Source organism: Nelumbo nucifera, chromosome 4, assembly GCF_055504915.1.
Source record: "Nelumbo nucifera cultivar China Antique chromosome 4, China Antique-T2T, whole genome shotgun sequence".
Classification (NCBI taxonomy): Eukaryota; Viridiplantae; Streptophyta; class Magnoliopsida; order Proteales; family Nelumbonaceae; genus Nelumbo; species Nelumbo nucifera.
Genome location: NC_142652.1, coordinates 65,113,742 through 65,133,070, shown reverse-complemented (window position 1 = coordinate 65,133,070; position 19,329 = coordinate 65,113,742). Strand labels below are relative to the sequence as shown.

At 39.9% G+C, this 19,329-nt stretch overlaps 1 protein-coding gene across 7 annotated transcripts in view; it reads left to right on the top strand.

The window, feature by feature from the left end:
• Window positions 1-19,329, top strand: part of LOC104588950 (metal ion-binding protein) — a 123,089-nt gene that overhangs the window by 67,564 nt on the left and 36,196 nt on the right. For all 7 annotated transcript variants that reach the window (XR_016085617.1, XR_016085618.1, XR_016085619.1 and 4 more), the window contains 7 exons: window positions 7,898-8,327; window positions 8,776-9,099; window positions 9,227-9,826; window positions 9,924-10,097; window positions 12,870-13,100; window positions 13,198-13,481; window positions 13,875-14,159. Coding sequence is in view for 4 of the 7 variants with exons in the window: in XM_010247096.3 (XP_010245398.1) it covers window positions 7,898-8,327; window positions 8,776-9,099; window positions 9,227-9,826; window positions 9,924-10,097; window positions 12,870-13,100; window positions 13,198-13,481; window positions 13,875-14,159 (2,328 nt within the window). In the remaining 3 variants the exon portion in view is untranslated. The remainder of the gene's footprint in view (window positions 1-7,897; window positions 8,328-8,775; window positions 9,100-9,226; window positions 9,827-9,923; window positions 10,098-12,869; window positions 13,101-13,197; window positions 13,482-13,874; window positions 14,160-19,329) is intronic.

The window sequence follows — 19,329 nt, the reverse complement described above, 5'->3', positions numbered from 1 at the left end:
TCAACATATTGTTGTTAAATTCCCTGCTCCATCTACCTCTTTATTGCACAGATTTGATTTTATAGATACTCCAAGTGCACAGACATCACCTCTGCAACAACTTCAAACTTACTTCAGGAGGCAATGGTCTACATCACTCCATCTGTTCCTATAAGTTCATCTGATCCTCCACTTGAACCCACTACACCCACTTTGCGTTGTTCCTCTAGAATTTCTCGTCTACCTAACTACTATGGTTTCTCACCAGACCATAGCTCCTTTTTTGTTGTTTTATCCACCAGACATTCCCAAATCTTACCAGCAGGCTGTAGCAATTTCACATTGGAAATATGTCATGGACTCTGGGATCTAAGCCCTTCTTGAGAATGACACCTTGGACCTGGTTAAAGCTCCACCTGAAGCCTCTCTCATTAGGAGTCGCTTGGTTTACTCTGTGAATTTGAAGTCTGATGGGTGCCTAGATAGGTACAAGGTTATAAACATGAGTACGGGATAGACTATGAGGAGACTTTTGCTTCTGTAGTAGAAATGACCACCGCACAACTCCTACTAGCTATATCTCCAACAAAACATTGGAAAATTCATCAGATGGACATAAAGAATGCATTCCTACACGGGGAATTGAAGGAGACCGTGTACATGAAGCCTCCTCCTGGATATTGCACAGATCCACAACTTGTTTGCCACCTAAAGAAGTCTCTATATGGCCTCAAACAATCTCCTAGGGGTTGGTTTGAGAGATTTGGATCTGTTATCATTGACATTGGCTTTATTCAGAGCTCTTCAGATCATTCCCTCTTTGCCTTACATCGGGAGCAAGGGGTGACAATTCTACTTCTCTATGTTGTCAATATACTCATTACAAGGAATGATGCAGAAGCAGTTGCTGATTTGAAACGAATGCTCAATGAATCTTTCAAGATGAAGGACTTGAGTCCTTTGACTTATTTGTTAGGGCTTGAAGTAAGTCGTAATTCTCAGGGTTAATTTGTCAACCAACATAAATATATGGCTGATCTTGTCAGAATGGCCAATCTTAGTGATTCCAAGATGGTTGATACTCTATTGGAAATTAATCTAAAACTTAATTAGAATGACGGTTCTCCTCTTGAAGATTCTACTCTCTATCATCAGCTAGTAGGCAGTCTAATCTATCTTACCATGACTCGACCGGATATATCTTATGCATTCCAATTTGTGAGCCAGTTTGTGTCATCCCCAAGACAACCACACTTGTTTGTCGTCCATCAGAATATTAGATATGTAAGGGGGACTTTATCTTACGGCATATTCTTCTCCTCTTTATCCTCCATTAACCTCACTACCTATGTGGAGGCTAATTGGGATGGATGCCTAGACACCCAATGATCTACTACAAGTTGGTGTGTTTTCTTAAGCAACTCTCTCATTTCATGGAAGTGCAAGAAACAATCCACAGTATCCAAATCTTCCACTGAAGCTGAATACAGAGCCATGTCCTCAATGTGCAATGAAATTATATGGCTTTGAGCTCTCCTATGTGGCATCCTCAACATGTCATCACCCTTTATTCCTCTCTTTGTAGACAATGTAAGTGCAATCAAAATTGCATCAAACCTTGTATTCCATGAGCGCACAAAACATATCGAAGTTATTTGCCACTTCATTTATGATCTACTTCTTGCCAGTACTATTTCTCTTCCACATGTGTCCTCAAGCCTCCAATTTGCAGATCTATTGACAAGGGCAATGACTCGGGCTCAACATATATTTCTAATGGACAAATTGATGCTTATTTCTAGGCATCAATTTGAAGGGGAATGTAAAGATAAAGAGAGCATAGGGCTATTTTTTTACTTTTACTTTCTTTCTTGTACAATAGTTTGTTTTGTACACGATCTTATGTATATTAAGGGCAGATTTGTCCTTTTACCTTTTTAATATAAATATCATTCTCTTAGGTGTCGACTGTCACTTTTGACACACCCACCAAACTGTTGTTCTCTCTCTCTCTCTCTCTCTCTCTCTCTCTCTCTGACTCAGACACTAAAAAGGTTTTGAAAGAAAAAACTAAAATAAATATAAGTGTGGGGTTTAAAGCACTGGTATACCCCTTCCACCATATTGGGGTTTATCGATACTTTGAACCTCACTTATACACCCTATACAACAACCAAATTGTACTATTTCTTCCTTTGACAAGTTCACTATCTCCTTCCCCAACTAGCTCAGCATGCAGTGCAAGAAACAGCCACCACCAACACTGTCCTTATGTTGTCTGGTTTCTGCCCCTACCACCTCTTCTACTTCATAAATAGAAGAGCAAGCGACTCTCCAAAAAAAGCATTGCAATGAGTACTATTTCAGGTATATTTTCCTACTTGCTTTTAGGGTGATCCAGTTCACACTAGTACATAATAGATTTTCATCAAGAATACTTCATGTTTAGTCCCTGCATCAGGTTTTGTGCCCTGATGATCAGGTTTTCTATCTTCTTCTGAGAGTGTTTGGTTATGTGTTGTTTCATTCATGATTCTAGTCCTAGTCATCTGAAGTTTGACTCCCTATTCCACTACCCAAAAGAGATACAAATATTTTGATTCCCTAAGTACTGGGTACAGAATGCATGCAATGTCCAAAACTTGAAACCTCTCCAGTAGAAGTCTTCAAACTCCGTTTAAGTATGAAACCAATTAGAACATCATTTGATTACTACTTGTTTGAGAAGACTATCTCTCTAAAAAAATAGCATTGCAATGATTACATGCACCTCCACATAATCTTGTTTTAATAAAGGGGAGAGTAAGCCAATAGTAAATAGAGTTGAGATGTTAGGCAATGATTGCTATCAGATTCCAAAATAGAGATGAGATGTCAGTATCTGAAGATAATCATTATCGTTGTCATTAGTGAGGAAATTACAAAAGCATAATATGAGGAAACTTATAAACACTTCAAGAAAGAAAATTAGAAAAATAGAAATAAAATGATATGACCAAGAGCAGGTGATACAATTTGAAAGGATAACAAAGATGACAGCCCAATAGAAGAAAGTAGTCAATATCCAAAACAAGACTATTCTGGCATGGATGCTCCCCAGTTCATTGTGGGTCTTGTGACTCCCTCCTTAGCAATACCAATCAGCAAATAGTTGGTGGAATGGTGGATTATTAAATCCATATGAATGAGATGTTCACTCGGAAACCAACAATCATGCCTCCCTAATTGCATGTCCTAAATACCATGGTCCATCCTGATTCCAAAGAGTAAAACCTTTAATTTTGTACTTATGATCTCCTTTTGTTGGCTTTTTAAATTTCTGTAAAAATGCAATATCTCTCATAATGTGGAAAAAAGGCCCATAATAGGTTAAATCACCAACAGATCCTTTTGGAGTATGTAGTCGTATGAGACTACTAACAGCCCAAGTTGTGGTGTATAATCAATAGGAAATTAAGAAGATGAGAGGAGAAAGAGAGAAGAAGAGAAGAAGAATTCGAAGGAAGGGTTTCAGAAAAGAAGAGGATGCTTAATCTGCCGCCCCCCTCTTTCTATTTATATTAATTCTGAAGTAAAGTTAAGACTGCTTACATGGCAAAAATAAAATCCTAATAAAAGACTAATAACTAATTGTGGACTGACTTAAACAACTAATAGTTGTATATGAGTACAATAGAAAGAGGTGGGGACCACATCAGTGGTTTCTACGCTCCCCCTCAAGTTGGGAATAGATGTTTGTCATTCCCAACTTGCATAGATCTGCTTCTAACTTCTTCTTTGAAATTGCCTTGGTGAGAAGATCGGCAAGCTGCATGTTGGAGCTGATATATGGAAGACAGACTTCTTGAGATGCAACCCTTTCCCCAATAAAATGTCGATCCAGTTCAATGTGCTTGGTTCTGTCATGTTGTACCGGCTTATGAGCTATATTAATAGCAGCCTGATTATCACAGTACAACATTAGAGGTTTCTCATAGGTAATACCCAATTCATCAAACAGTGATTTCAACCATAGTATTTCAGCCACACCATTTGCCATGGACCGATATTCAGCTTCAGCACTGGAACGAGAAACAACATTTTGTTTCTTACTCCAAGAAACAAGGTTACCTCCTACAAAGGCACAATATCCAAAGGTAGACCTTTTATCATCAACACAACCGGCCCAATCTGCATCTGTGTAAAATTCTATCTTCATGTGATTATTATCCTTAAATAGTACACCTCTGCCTGGACACCTCTTTAAATATGCCAATATCCTCTCAACAGCAAGTAGGTGGGTAGTTCTAGGAGAGTGCATATACTGACTAAAAACACTGACTGCATAGCTGATGTCTGGTCATGTAAGACAAAGATAGAGTAGTTTCCCAACTAATCTTTCGAACATAGCTTTATCTTCAAGAGGCTCTCCACCTTCTGCATTAATCTTGTGATTATGTTCAATAGGTGTATTGGCTGGCTTAACACCCAACTTTCCTGTTTCTTCTAACAAATCAAGGACATACTTCCTTTGAGAAACAAAGGACATACTTCCTTGACTCTACTCTCCCATGTCTTTTACCTCAAGTTCTTGATGGAGAAGTTTCTTAAGAGACTCAATTTCATTGTTATCACTCCCTATTACTACAATGTCATCCACATATATAGCAAGTAGAGTCAAGGAAGTATCCACTTTCTTAATGAACAAAGTGTGATCTTGTTGAGCCTGCACATAGCAAAACTTTTCAAGGGCTTGTCTGAATCTATCAAACCAAGCTCTAGGGAACTGTTTTAGTCCATACAAAGCTTTATTCAGCCGGCAAACCTTCTTACCTGTCTCTGTACTATAAAAGCCAGGAGGTAACTGCATGTACACTTCTTCTTACAATTCTCCATTGAGGAAGGCATTTTTAACATCCATTTGGAACAAGGGCCAAGAGTAACTGGCTGCAAGAGATAATAACACTCTGATGGTGGTCATTTTTTCTACTGGTGCGAAAGTCTCCAAGTAATCTATACCATAAGTCTGAGTAAATCCCTTTGCAACTAACCGGGCCTTATACCTTTCGATGGAACCATCAGCATTATGTTTCACAATAAACACCCATCTACATCCATTTGGTTTCTTCCCTTTAGGTTGATCAACTAGCTCCCAGGTATTGTTTCTCAGAAGGGTATCCATTTCTACCTTCACTGCATCCTTCCACTCAGGAATGGTCAGGGCTTCATGTACTGTTATGGGAATGGGAATATCAGCAATGGATGTAAGAAAGGAGTTGTAAGAGGGAGACAGATGATCATAGGACAAGAATTGTGAGATACAGTGGGCTGTGGATGAGGTGCAACGGCGTTTGCCTTTACGGACTGCAATAGGAAGGTCAAGGTCATTCAATGGAAGTGAGGGGTCAGAAGATGGAGAAGGCTCATTTGTAATGGGAGATGGAAGAGATGTAGTAACTGGATCTAGATCCTCAGAAGGAATTGGGGCTGGCTTGGACTGCTGATGACCGAAATCAACTTGCCTCCACCGTCTGTGATAAACTCTCAAATCCCAACAGTTTTGACAACCCTCCCCATTACACCCCTCTTTACTCAATTGAACAGGTAAAGGAACTTTTGATGTGTTAACCCCAACCTTACTACTCTCCCCCTAAGAAGAAATCCTAGAGTAATAAGGCACATCCTCAAAGAAAGTAACATCCATGGATACAAATCTCTTTCCCAAAGTAGGTTCATAGCAGCAGTATCCCTTTTGAGTTTGTGCATAACCAAGGAAAATACATTTTGAGGCTATAGGGTCAAATTTGGAACGGTGAGGGCCAAGAGTTTGCACAAAGCAGGTACAACCAAAGGTTTTAAGAGGGACAAAATAGCTCTTTATCAGGATATAAAAGAGTGAGTGGAGGTTTCATGTCAAGAACCTGTGAAGGGATTCGGTTGATGAGATACACAGCTGTGAGAATGGCACCTCCCCGGAAATGTATAGGCACATTGGAGTTAAATATGATACTTCTAGCTACTTCCAATATGTGCCTATTCTTTCTCTCAGCGACCCCATTCTGCTAAGGGGTATGAGGGCAGGTACTCTGATGGATAATCCCATGGTCAAGAAAATAAGTGGCTAGTGATGTTTTAAAGTATTCTCTCGCATTATCAGATCTGAAAATTTTTACTTTTACCCCAAACTAGGTTAAAATCATCTAATGAAAGGTCTGGGTCAGGGTAGGAACCTCATCACGAGAATGCATCAAGTAGACCCAAGAAAATCGGGTGTAGTCATCAACAAACAGTAAGAAGTATATGTACCCCCCCATAGCAGTGATGTGATATGGTCCCCAAACATCGGTATGCACAATGTCAAAAGGAACACTACTTCTCTTATTACTTAATGAATAGGTTGTTCTACAATGCTTTGCGAGCTCACAACTTTCACACTTTAAACTGGACATCTAGATAGATTCAAATAAACTAGGAAACAAGCTTTTCAAAGATCTAAAGGATAAACGACCCAATTGGTTATGCCAAAGCATGACTTGACCAATAGACTGAGAAACAAAAGACCCTCTAACTTCACTACCTTACCACTGTGAACCTCCTCCAAGCAGATAGATTCCATTTGTCTCACGGCCAGTCTCAATCACCTTCCTTGTCTCCAAGTCTTGAAAAACACATCGATCAGGAAAAAGGTTACAGAGCAATTCTGGTTTTTAGTAATGCTGCTAACTGAAAGTAAATTGGTGCTAAGTTTAAGAACATGCAGAACAGAAGATAGAAATGGGAACAAGTGATCCATCAGCAATAAACACCTTGTCTTTACCAAAGGATAAGTGATAGGTAGTAAACAATGAAGGCAAACCAGTCATATGATCAAATGCACCTAAGTCTATTACCCAACAATGTTCAGTGTTACCTAGAGCTGAAGCATGATAAGATGAGACCTGTGTATCTAAATGAGCAAATGTTGAGGTGGGAGGAGCTGATGTTGTGACTGGCTGAGATGATGATGCTGAATTAACAACCTCCTTTTTCAACTGAGTCAAGGCAGCTCGGACTGCAGTTAGAGTGTCTAGTGGTGATGCTCTTTTGCCTGATGAGGTTGCACAATCAGTAGTAACAGCTGTATTAGCATTCCCTTTTTTGTTCCTGAGTTTTGCTGGAACTAGATGAGGATGTAGCTTCCAACAGGTTTCTTTGGTATGCTTAGGTTTCTTGCAATGTTCACATATTAGGTCCTTGTCTTCCTTCGCTCTGATACCATGTAGTCGTATGAGACTACTAACAGCCCAAGCTGTGGTGTATAATCAACAAGAAATTAAGAAGATGAGAGGAGAAAGAGAGAAGAAGAGAAGAAGAGAAGAAGAATTCGAAGGAAGGGTTTCAGAAAAGAAGAGGATGCTTAATCTGCCACCTCCCTCTTTCTATTTATATTAATTCTGAAGAAGGATAAGACTGCTTACATGGCAAAAATAAAATCCTAATAAAAGACTAATAACTAATAGTTGTATACGAGTACAATAGAAAGAGGTGGGGACCACATCAGTGGTTTCTACAGAGTAAAAAGCTAAAAAAGAAAAAAATAAAGGAAGAAAAGTGATCGAGGATGGAATCAGAAGAGGATGACGATCTGAAAAGTTAATCAAAGAAATCTGGGTTCATATTTCTATGATAAAAGACATATCATGATAAATATGCATTCTCTGACTGGGGACCAAACCTCATAGGGATTTGTCAATGTTTAATACTAATTTGGAAATGATCAGTTTGTAAAGGAACCAAAGACATTATCAATGCTTAGAGAGCAATTTCTAGTTCATCCAAATATCTTTTTATGTCATATGATGAGTCACCTGTTTCATAGAATATTCTGCATCATTGTCATTCATTTTTGGGCTCCAATGTGCTTTGGTTTTTATGATATTGATACTGTTTCTGTTTCCAGGTTACTGAGAAGAAATCCAATGGGTGCACTTGGATATGCAAGCTTGAAACCATCTTTGATGAAAATTGCTGAATCTGCTGATGGTCGTCCTTGTGAGATGGGTGTGGTTGCTGCCCTTAGGAATGGGGAGGTTCTTGGGAGTCAAACTGTTTTAAAAAGTGACCATTGTCCTGGTTGTCAAAATTTAAGTTTACCAGAGAGGGTGGAAGGTGCACCTAATTTCAGAGAAGTTCCTGGGTTTCCTGTTTATGGTGTTGCCAACCCAACAATTGATGGTATACAAGCTGTTATTCAGAGGATAGGTAGCTCTAAGGGTGGTCGCCCAGTTTTTTGGCACAATATGAGAGAAGAGCCTGTTGTCTACATCAATGGAAAACCGTTTGTGCTACGTGAGGTGGAAAGGCCATACAAGAATATGTTGGAGTACACGGTAAAATTCCACCTCTCCAAATTTTAGTTCATGTTAATTCTATGCAATTAATGCATAGACAAGCTTATACTTGTGGCTGCACATCCCTGGTTACACCAATATATCCAAATTGTTATTAGATGAATACTAGTTATATAAAAAATGTATGCAAACAAAAGGAACTAGACAACTACTACAGAGATACTCGTGTCCATACAAGGAAAACCATTTACCTAGAAGTCCTGGCAACATGTGTTCAACAACACTGTTCCTGGAGGAAACTGGATTCTCTTTATTACATAGATGTTGCATCTGGGTGAAGATCATGATACATGGCTACAATGGCAGTTTAATGCTTGGTAATGAAGAAGGAACTTTCCTTACTCATATATGTGACCAAGTTTTGAAACCACATATTTCTCTTTTAACAGAAAATTTTTAGTTGATGCACTGAGATAAGGCATTTCAGGGAATAGATCGTGAGAGAGTGGAGAGGATGGAAGCTCGACTGAAAGAAGATATTCTTCGGGAGGCTGAGCGCTATGGAGGTGCTATAATGGTAATACATGAAACAAATGATGGACAAATATTTGATGCTTGGGAACATGTGAATTCTCAAGCAGTTCAGACCCCAGTGGAGGTTTATAGATGCTTAGAAGCTTCTGGTCTCCCAATTAAGTATGCACGTGTGCCAATTACTGATGGTAAAGCTCCCAAAAGTTCTGGCTTTGACACATTAGCAATGAATATTGCTTCTGCTTCCAAGGATACTGCTTTTGTGTTCAATTGTCAGGTAAGTTTTCTCATTAAATTTGTCGAATGTGGTTATGATGCATAAATGTATGAATATGTTAAAGAACTTTTCTAGACTGGTAGATCCAAGTGAAAGAATTTTTCCTCTAATTATTAGTTACTTTTAGATGGGTAGAGGGCGGACAACCACAGGTACCGTGATTGCATGCCTTCTGAGACTTCGTATTGATTACGGGAGACCTATTAGAATGCATCTTGAAAGTATGTCTTCTGAAGATGTTGACAGTGGTTCCTCGGGTGGTGAAGAAGCTGGAAATGGTACTGTATCTATATCATACTCGGAAAAAGCAAGAAAGGAAAAGGAGCCAAATCGGGCATTTGGCATAAACGACATTCCATTATTACGGAAGATAACAAGATTATTCGATAATGGAGTGGAATGCCGTGAGGTCTTGGATGCCATAATTGATAGATGTTCCGCTCTGCAGAACATACGTGAAGCTGTTTTGCGGTACAGGAAGGTATTCAATCAACAACACGTCGAACCAAGGGTAAGGAGGGTTGCATTAAATCGTGGTGCTGAGTACTTGGAGCGCTACTTCAGGTTGATTGCCTTTGCAGCATATCTTGGAAGTGAAGCATTTGATGGTTTCTGTGGACAAGGAGACTCTAAGACGACATTCAAGGTTTGGTTAAATCAGAGACCAGAGGTTCAAGCAATGAAATGGAGCATAAGATTAAGGCCAGGGAGATTTTTCACAGTACCTGTAAGTTTTCTTTCTGCTTTATGACTTTAAAAGCATATGAATCATGAAATAAGATGCCATTTGGTATGGCATGACTGATTTGGTTATGTTTTACCAGGAAGAGTTGAGAGTTCCACGTGAATCCCAACATGGTGATGCAGTGATGGAAGCTTTAGTCAAGGCTCGTAGTGGCTCTATTCTTGGAAAAGGTTCCATACTAAAGATGTACTTCTTTCCTGGTCAAAGAACTTCCAACCACATTCAAATCCATGGTGCACCACATGTTTACAAGGTATATTTGTGTTGTTGCATGATTACATGTTGATAAAAAATGTAAAGAACAGAATAGACAATGATTCTACTATTTAATAAATTGAAACTTTGCTACCCCTGGGGTGTTGCAGAGCATTCATCGAGCAGAGATCAGTTGAGCTACATTAGACAGTCTGCTATACTAAGTGTATCAGTTGCATTTTTGTTGACACGATTCTTTCATTTTCTGTTTGATTATTTGGAAAATATTTATCATTAATGAAGAACAACTGAAAAGGCTAAAGTACTATCTAGTAATGCACTAATGCTAGAGGAAAAGAAGAAAGATGAAGAATTTCAAGTTCGCAGGTGGATCTTTTACCTTGTTGAATAGGCATCTCCTAGTGAGAAATCTGCATCTGGTATTTCATCTTCTCCCTATTGGTTAATGGCAACCTTATTAATGAATCTATCACTAAGAATCACTTGGATGGGGGGGAACCTTATGTGGGGGGAGTATGAGGGTGAGTTCATTTTTTTTTTTTTTGAGGAGTAAAGAAGAAATTTATTAAAATAAAAAAGAGACGTACAATCTGATTGGGTGTCAAGATGACACACCACACCATTAACCACTAAGAAACATGTTTACATTACAAGGTTGAATCTCAAGAATTTCCCAAAAGTTGTCCACCAAATCTGCACTGTTAACTTGCTCAAAATCTGGGATGATCAAAACCCAGCTTGAAACCAGCTTTCCTACTGAGGCCACCAAAACTTCGATGCCTTCAGATTTGTCTTCGAACAGCCTCCTATTCCTTTCCTTCCATATTGTCCAGCACAGAGCAAAAGGGATCAGCTCCAGACCATTCTTGCTTTGTTACTTCCTCTAAGTTTTGGCCAGAAGGAAAATATTTCTGCTGGTAAGGATGAAACTCTGGCACACCAAACAGGAAAGAGTAGTATTGCCAAATGAAATTAGCCACTTCACACGAACAGAACAGGTGCCACTGCCAGACAGATTCGTCATCCTTAGTACAGAGGTAGAAATAACCCTCCATAGAGAAACCTCTACACTTTAAATGGTCTGTTAGAATGCTGTCTAAGGCAACCAGCCAGGCAAAGGCCTCCACTTTTGGTGGAATAGGGTTCCCCCTACACTCCTTTTACTTGGTCCATAGTCAAATTCTCTTTGATCAGATCCAAATAGAAAGACTTCACCGAGAACTTTCCATCCCTACATTCCTTCCACTTCAAACCATCACTGGATGATGTAGATAATCTGGACTGTTCTAGTTTATCTAACAATAAGATGAACTCCTCCACCTCTTGATCCAGCAGAGGTCTTCTGAATTTAGGACACCATACCAGCTGATCTCCTCTAGTCTCATAGCAATGCGCAATCTCCACCTGTTGTTCAGTCAGCCTGTAAAGCCTCAGACAAAGCTCACACAACTTCCCAAATCCGCACCAATCATCTTCCCAGAACCTTACTCTAGCCCCATGCCCCACCCTAAAACTCACCAAACCCCTGAGCTCCTGACGAAACTTATAATACCTTTCCAAACACAAACCCCATAGGAACTTGCCACCTCTCTCGGATCCAAACCAAACCTAACCACTCCATACTTCCCTGATACCACCCTTCTCCATAAAGACTCCTTTTCCTTCTTCAACCCAAACCTCCACAACCATTTGCCCAAGAGGGCTTTGTTGAACACTTTTACTCTCCTAAACCCCAACCCCCAAACTCTTTCGGTCTGCAAACTTTTGCCCACTTTACTAGGTGAAACTTCTTCGTCTCCCTTGCCCCTCCCCAAAGAAAATCCCTCTGCAACTTCTCTATTTTGTTGGCCATATCAGCTGGTATTTTCAGCAAGGATAGGTAATAGGTGGGTAGGCTCGATAGTACACTATTAACTAGTGTAATCCTACCACTCAATGAGAGATATTTAGCCTTCCATCTTGCCAGCCTTGCCTCTACTCTTCCTATAAGTGGTTTCCAAGTACTAATTGAGGCTGATTTAGTCCCAACCAGGAGGCCCAAATACATAAAAGGCAAGTCCCCAATCTGACAATTCAAGGCTACTGCAAATTGCCTCATTTCTTCTGGACTGATTTCCCCTACTCCAATTAACAGACTTTTCTCTAAGTTCACTTTCAGCCCTGTCAACAGCTCAAAATGACCATAATTGCTCTTAAGTTCAGCACCTGATCCACATCTGCATCTAAGAAGATGAATGTGTCATTGGCATATTGTAGATGGGAGATGTAAGGGTCCTCTGCCCCTACCTTAAAACCTTAATACCAACCCTGCTGAACGCCTTTATTTAACAGCAGATTCAGCACCTCCATAACCCGAACAAACAACAAAGGAGAGATGTGGTTCCCCTGTCTCAGCCCCCTAGTTACTTTGGAAGAATTCTGAAATCACTCCCTTAAGAATAACTGAGGAGACTGAGGAAATGCACCCAAACATCCAACCACTCCATTTTTCCAATCATACTTTGGACTGCTTCCAAGAATCCCCACTCCACTTGGTCGTATGCTTTCTCTATATCAAGCTTACACACCAAATCATGGGACTCCAAGTCCAAGGATGATTATTGTAGTTACAGAAAGATGATTTTTACACCTATGGGGCTTCAGAATGGATTCTGTTCTATTACATGTTTTCTTGTCCTTGTGAAAATTGGCATGCTTTTTTCAATTTCCTTATTAATGAGATTCACCTCAGAATAGAATGTCTTCTATGATGAAAAGGAACCATTCCAATAAATGCTATGCCAATTAACCTCTGATTCTCATCATACAGGTGGATGGGTACCCTGTATACAGCATGGCAACTCCAACAATTACTGGAGCTAGAGAAATGTTGTCATTTTTGGGTGCCAGGTCTACCATGGGAGGAAACATTGCCCCAAAAGTCATTGTGACTGATCTGAGAGAAGAAGCAGTTGTTTACATCAATGGCACACCATTTGTCCTTAGGGAACTAAATCAGCCTGTTGATACACTAAAACATGTTGGGATAACTGGACCATTGGTGGGTGCACTGTTGCAACTTTGTTTCCTTTAAGAATAATTTAAAAAGCCAAGTTCATTGCTTCAGTTTCTCTGTTTTGACTTCAACAACCCCGCAGGTGGAACATATGGAGGCCCGGTTAAAGGAGGATATTTTAGCTGAGATCTCACATTCTGGTGGTCAAATGCTTTTACATCGTGAAGAATATTGTCCGGAATTAAATCAGTCCAGTGTCATAGGGTACTGGGAGAATGTTTTGCTAGAGGATGTGAAAACACCTGCCGAAGTTTTTGCCTCTCTGAAAGATGAGGGTTACATTCTTGACTACAGGAGGATACCATTGACTAGAGAAAGAGAGGCCTTGGCTTCTGATGTTGATGCAATTCAATGCCTTAAAGATGAGTATGTCTCAAATTCCTAGCCCATGTGTTACTGCAAATGCACCTCATTAATTATTGGTTTGAGTATTTAACTTTGAAAAAAATGTGGTTAGAAGCCCATGTTTACACAAATACATGCATGAAAGATCATAATGGAATGTTTTGTTGGAGAGATCTTATATAGACCTTTATTCAAAAAAAAATACACTAATTTGACAATTATGACATACACAGTGGTCCAACATTCATGCATGTAATTTTTTTTTTTTTTTGAAAATATTAAAGTTGTCTGACACACTGTGATCCATCCAAGAGACGAAACACGTTTTAATGACCAGATAAAATTTATAGCTATCTATATCTATTGGTTGCATTTGTGCTTCTCTTATTCAGAAGTGATTCCTTGAAACTGCAGTTCTGCTGGTTGCTATCTTTTTGTATCACATACTGGGTTTGGAGGGGTTGCTTATGCAATGGCTATCACCTGTCTCAAGCTTGATATGGAGGGACAGCTTGCTTCTGAGAGGTCGGAATCATTAATTGCAACACAATGTCTATCTTCAATACCTAAGGACAACTTACCCTCTCAGGCTTTTGATGAAGCATGTGAACTGGGTGATTATCGGGACATACTAAACCTTACTAGAGTTCTCATGTATGGTCCCAAGAGCAAAGCAGAAGTGGATATTGTTATAGAAAGGTATGTTATATATAGAGAAAACAAGTATGAAACAGTTCCTATTTTCTTGTATGAGCATAAACTGATGTATAAGAAATTAACAATAACTGCATCAGCAGGTTTCACTGAAGTAAAATGAAGAGAATGCTTTACATTGTCTTCACCTGATCTGAATTCTTGGCACTGTGTTTTATGGGCTAAGTCCTGTTCCTTTCTATTGAATCTTTATTGCATGCGTCCAAGTTTAAACTATTCAATCTTTATTGATGAGTTAACATTTTCTACATATGACATATCTAGCATAGGAAATATGAGGGTGGGCCTTGGTGCAACAGTTGGTTTGCTCCATTTTGACCTGGGCAGGGTTCAAATCTTGGAAACAGCCTCCCTATATGTACAGAGGTAAGGCTGCATGCATCTATCCCTCTCCAGGCCCTGCATTAGCAGGAGCCTTGTGCACTAGGCTGCCCTTTATCCAGCATAGGAAATATACTTTTAAGTTCCCAGTGTCAACTGACCATGCAAATTTTAGTAATGTCTTTCATGGATCCAATGACATTAGAACTTAGAAGTAATATAATTGTACATTTAAGGCTCAAAAAACCATAGTAAAGAACTTCATAAATCAAATAGGAAAAAATTAAGAGACTGCAATGGTTACATTTCTCTTTGTCTCCCTTTTGGTGTTTAGCCATCTTCTCTTCTTTATATATGTCAGTTACTTGTTATTTTAACTTTTGTTTTTGTAGAGAAGATGGGCCGAATGGCCCATAGGTTGTTTATTCTTTCTTGTTATTTATGTTTATTTTCTGTAATGGGCCTTATTCTGGGCCCATCCTGTCTATATTAAGTTCTTTGTAAATTCTTGCCCACCTAAGGGCCTCCTTGTAATTATTCAAATATATCTTAATAAAAAAATGTTAGGGTGCTGAGAGAGAGTAGGTTCGAAACTCTCATTCTCAGACCCTCATTGCTGAACTCTCAAGCTCTTCTCTCTTCAGTTTTCTTCATGGTATCAGAGCATATCTGAACCTGAATATCATAGGGCTGGAAGCTTAGTCACATACTGCCTGATTCTTGGAGGTCAGTGGACGAGCCCAAGACTAGAATCTCTTGGGGAAGGGGTTCGGTGGCCAGAAAGAATCAGAGAAAAAAAAAAGGGGGGGAGGAGAAGGGGAACAGCTCAGTTCTGTTTTTGAAGCTCGACTGTGTTTGGACTGTTGAAGCTCGAACTGTAAGTTGTGCTCAGTTTTCTGCTCTGAAGTTTGACTGTGTTTGGACTATTGAAGCTCGACTGTGTTTGGACTGGTTGTTCTGTTTTTGAAGCTCGACTGTGTTTGGACTGTTGAAGTGTCCGAAAACCCTAGCTGTTCTGTACTACCTTCGACTGCATTAAATCTGGTTTAACCTAGAAATTTCTGGGCTGTTTTTTCTCTTCTTCTTGGACTGTTAAAACCTGCCGAAACATCCTTGTAACAAGGTTGTGTATTGTTACTCATTTTTGGCTGTTTTAAGGGGCTGTACGAACTGTTTTTTGGGGTCTTTTCTCTTCCTTGACAGTGGGGCTGTCTCTATTGCCCACATTGTGTTTGTGAAAAGGCCTGTTCAGCAATACCGATTGGTATTTACTCTTCTTGGCTGAGTGCATAGCTTTGAAAAGGCACTTCGGCTGAGTGCACAGTGCCTAGGAGTTTCTGATTACTTCTTGAAGGCTGAACTCAGTATATTGTCTTCTTGTGGTCGGCTGAACTTTGTTTAGAGTGTTTACATGATGTACTCCTCAGAGTTTGAAAACAAAAGTGGTGCTGAATATGGACTGGTTCAGGGGACTCCAAATGATTCCTTATTGACTGTGACCACAGTTAAACTAGATGGAACTAATTATCTGGCATGGTCACAATCAGTAAAGATTCATGTTTGTAGTAGAGGAAAGTGAGGATTCATTTCTGGGAGTAAGAAGGCTTCCCCAGAAGATGATCCATCCTACGAGAAGTGGATGCAAGAAAATTACACTGTCATTGGGTGGCTTGTGAACTCAATGCAGCCACAAATCAGCCAACACTACCTATGGATGAATTCAGCAAAAGAAATTTGGGACATTGTTGCGGAAACCTATTCACAAAAACTCAATGTGACCCGGGCATATAAATTGAGAAGTGATGTAAAGAATTTAAGACAAGGGGAGAAACCTCTTGTTGTATATTTCTCAACCCTGAAGTCCCTATGGCAAGAGATTGACCTAATAGAAGTTGTACCTTGGGACACCACCAATGATGCAGAGACCTACAGAAAATTGGTTGAAAGGAACAAGGTATTTGAGTTCTTAACTGGACTAAACCCAAAATATGATATCACGAAACAGAATATTCTTTCCAAGGAGTGTGTCTCTTTGTCACAAGCTTATGCATTGGTGAGTAGTGAAGAGAGCAGAAGGGTTGTTCAGGTTCAAGGGGCTGATATGAATGATCACTTTGCCAATATGGGGATTAAACCCAAAGGAAATGTTGGAACTTCTGGTGGCATAGGAAAGAAAGAAGTTATATGTGAGTACTGCAAAAAGTCAAAGCACACCAAAGATAAGTGTTGGAAACTACATCCTAATCTTGTTCCAAGTCGGTTTCAGAAAAAGTATGATAGTAAAAGATCAGGAAGTGCAAATGTAGCTGCCGGGCCAGATAGTGAAGAAATGTCTGCTTCTGCACAGTTGGCAGCCATGAGAGCAGAATATGAAAAGTTTGGGAAGATGATCAGTCAGCTGAGTGATGTGACCTCTTCTTCCAACCCTTCAGGCTATTCTTCTGCTGCTTCAGCATTTGCTCGTTCAAGTATAAGGGCTTCTGCCAATCATGCTACCACTTCAGGTAATCTCAAGATCCCTTGGATTATTGACTCAGGTGCTTCTGACCATATGACCAATCTTTCTACCCTATTTGTTTCATATGACTTGCTTCCTGGACGTGATAAAATCACTTTAGTTGATGGTTCACTTGCCCCTATCTTTGGTAAGGGAACCATCAAGGCTACGGATTCCTTGTTCCCACCTTCTGCCCTTCATGTACCTAACTAAATACAAATTTGTTGTCTGTAAGCAGTTTAACCAAGTCACTAAACTGTTGTGTAACCTTCTTTCCTTCCTACTGTGTTTTTCAGGATCTGGAGTCTCAGAAGGTGATTGGGAGTGGCCATGAGGAGAACGGAATATACCTGCTTGATACCCCGGAACAATGCACTGATCATCTTGGGAATGCTGCTCTTGGATCTGTTTCTTCAGAGTCTGTTAGTCGGATCATGTTGTGTCATCGTCGTTTTGGTCATCTGTCTTTTTCTGCCTTGAGTCATCTTTTCTCTGAACTGTTTAAGGGAATTAGTTTGTGTAGTCTTCATTGTGAGTCTTGTGAATTGTCAAAGCATTGTAGAAACAATTATCCTTTGAGTAATAAAAGATCTTCTTTTCTTTTTAATATTGTGCACTCTGATGTGTGGGGGCCTTACCACTTACCTTCCATGGGTGGCTATAAATATTTTATCCTGTTTATTGATGATTTTTCTCGGTTCACTTGGATATTCCTGATGAAATCCCGTGATGAAGTTCCAAGACTTGTAAGACAATTCCATGAATTTGTTTTAACCCAATTTGATAGCAGGATTAAAATCTTCAGATCTGACAATGCAAAAGAATACTTTGAGAAAAACCTATCCTGCTATCTCTCTGACATGGGGGTTATTCATCAAAGCTCATGTGCTAGGACCCCAGAACTCTACCTCCTCGTCCTATCCTCAATCCCAAGGTGTATCAATGGCAAAGATCCAGAAATGTGCAGGTTGTTTCTCCTACAACACATGAGCCTCATACACTTCCAGTCACAGAAGAGACAACAGGTACTGTTTCAGCATCTTTGGATTCATCCTTCCCTGACCTTGATATTCCCATTGCTGTTAGGAAAGGAAAACGGAAGTGCACTGCACACTGCATTTCCAAGCACCTTTCTTACAGTTTGCTTTCACCTCCATACTTTGCCTATCTCTCTTCTGTTGCTTCTCATCCTATTCCCAGGTCTGTGTCAGAAGCTCTTAAGATTCCAAAGTGGAGGGATGCTATGAGATCTGAAATCGATGCCCTATACAAGAATGACACATGGGAAGTGGTGGATTTGCCTGAAGGGAAGGATCCAGGCGGTTGCAAGTGGGTCTTTACTATCAAATACCAAGCTGATGGCACTATTGAAAGGTACAAGGCCAGGCTGGTTGCAAAAAGCTATACACAGACATATGGGATTGATTATTTAGAGACCTTTGCACCTGTTGCCAAGATGACATTTGTGAGGGTTCTTCTATCTTCAGCTGCTCACTTTGACTGGCCCCTTTATCAATTGGATGTGAAGAATGCATTTCTGAATGGTGAATTACATGAGGAGGTTTATATGTCTCTTCCTCCAGGGATGTATGGAACTGATATGAAAGGGAAGGTATGCAGGCTGAAGAAATCTCTTTATGGACTAAAACAGTCCCCTAGAGCATGGTTTGAGAGATTTAGAACAGCACTTGTTAACTTTGGTTATGTGCAGACACAGTCCGATCATACTCTTTTTGTGAAGAGGAGTGGACCTCTGGCAGTATACCTCATTGTGTATGTAGATGATATTGTAGTGACTGGTAATGATGTTTCAGGAATTCATGATCTAAAATCTTTTCTCCATACAGAGTTTGAGATTAAAGATTTGGGGGACTTGAGATACTTTCTTGGTATAGAAGTGGCTCGATCCAAGGATGGGATTCTTATCTCCCAAAGGAAGTATGTTCTTGACTTGCTCTCCGAGACTGGAAAGATGGGTGCTAGACCAGTTGCTACTCCTATTGATACGAGTCATAAACTCTCAGCCTCAGAAGGGACATTGTTAGAAGACAAAGGAATCTTTCAGAGACTTCTTGGGAAACTTTTGTATCTATGCATGACTCGGCCAGATATTGCATATGCAGTCAGTTGCATTAGCCAATTCATGCATGCTCCCCGAGACACTCATATGGCAGTTGCAGAGAGAATCCTATGTTATTTGAAGGGCTCCCCAGGAAAAGGTATTCTGTTTGCCAAGCATGGTCATATGAAACTTGAAGCCTACACCGATGCTAACTGGGCCGGAAACATTGATGACAGAAGATCTACTTCTGGGTATTGCAGCTTGGTGGCTGGTAA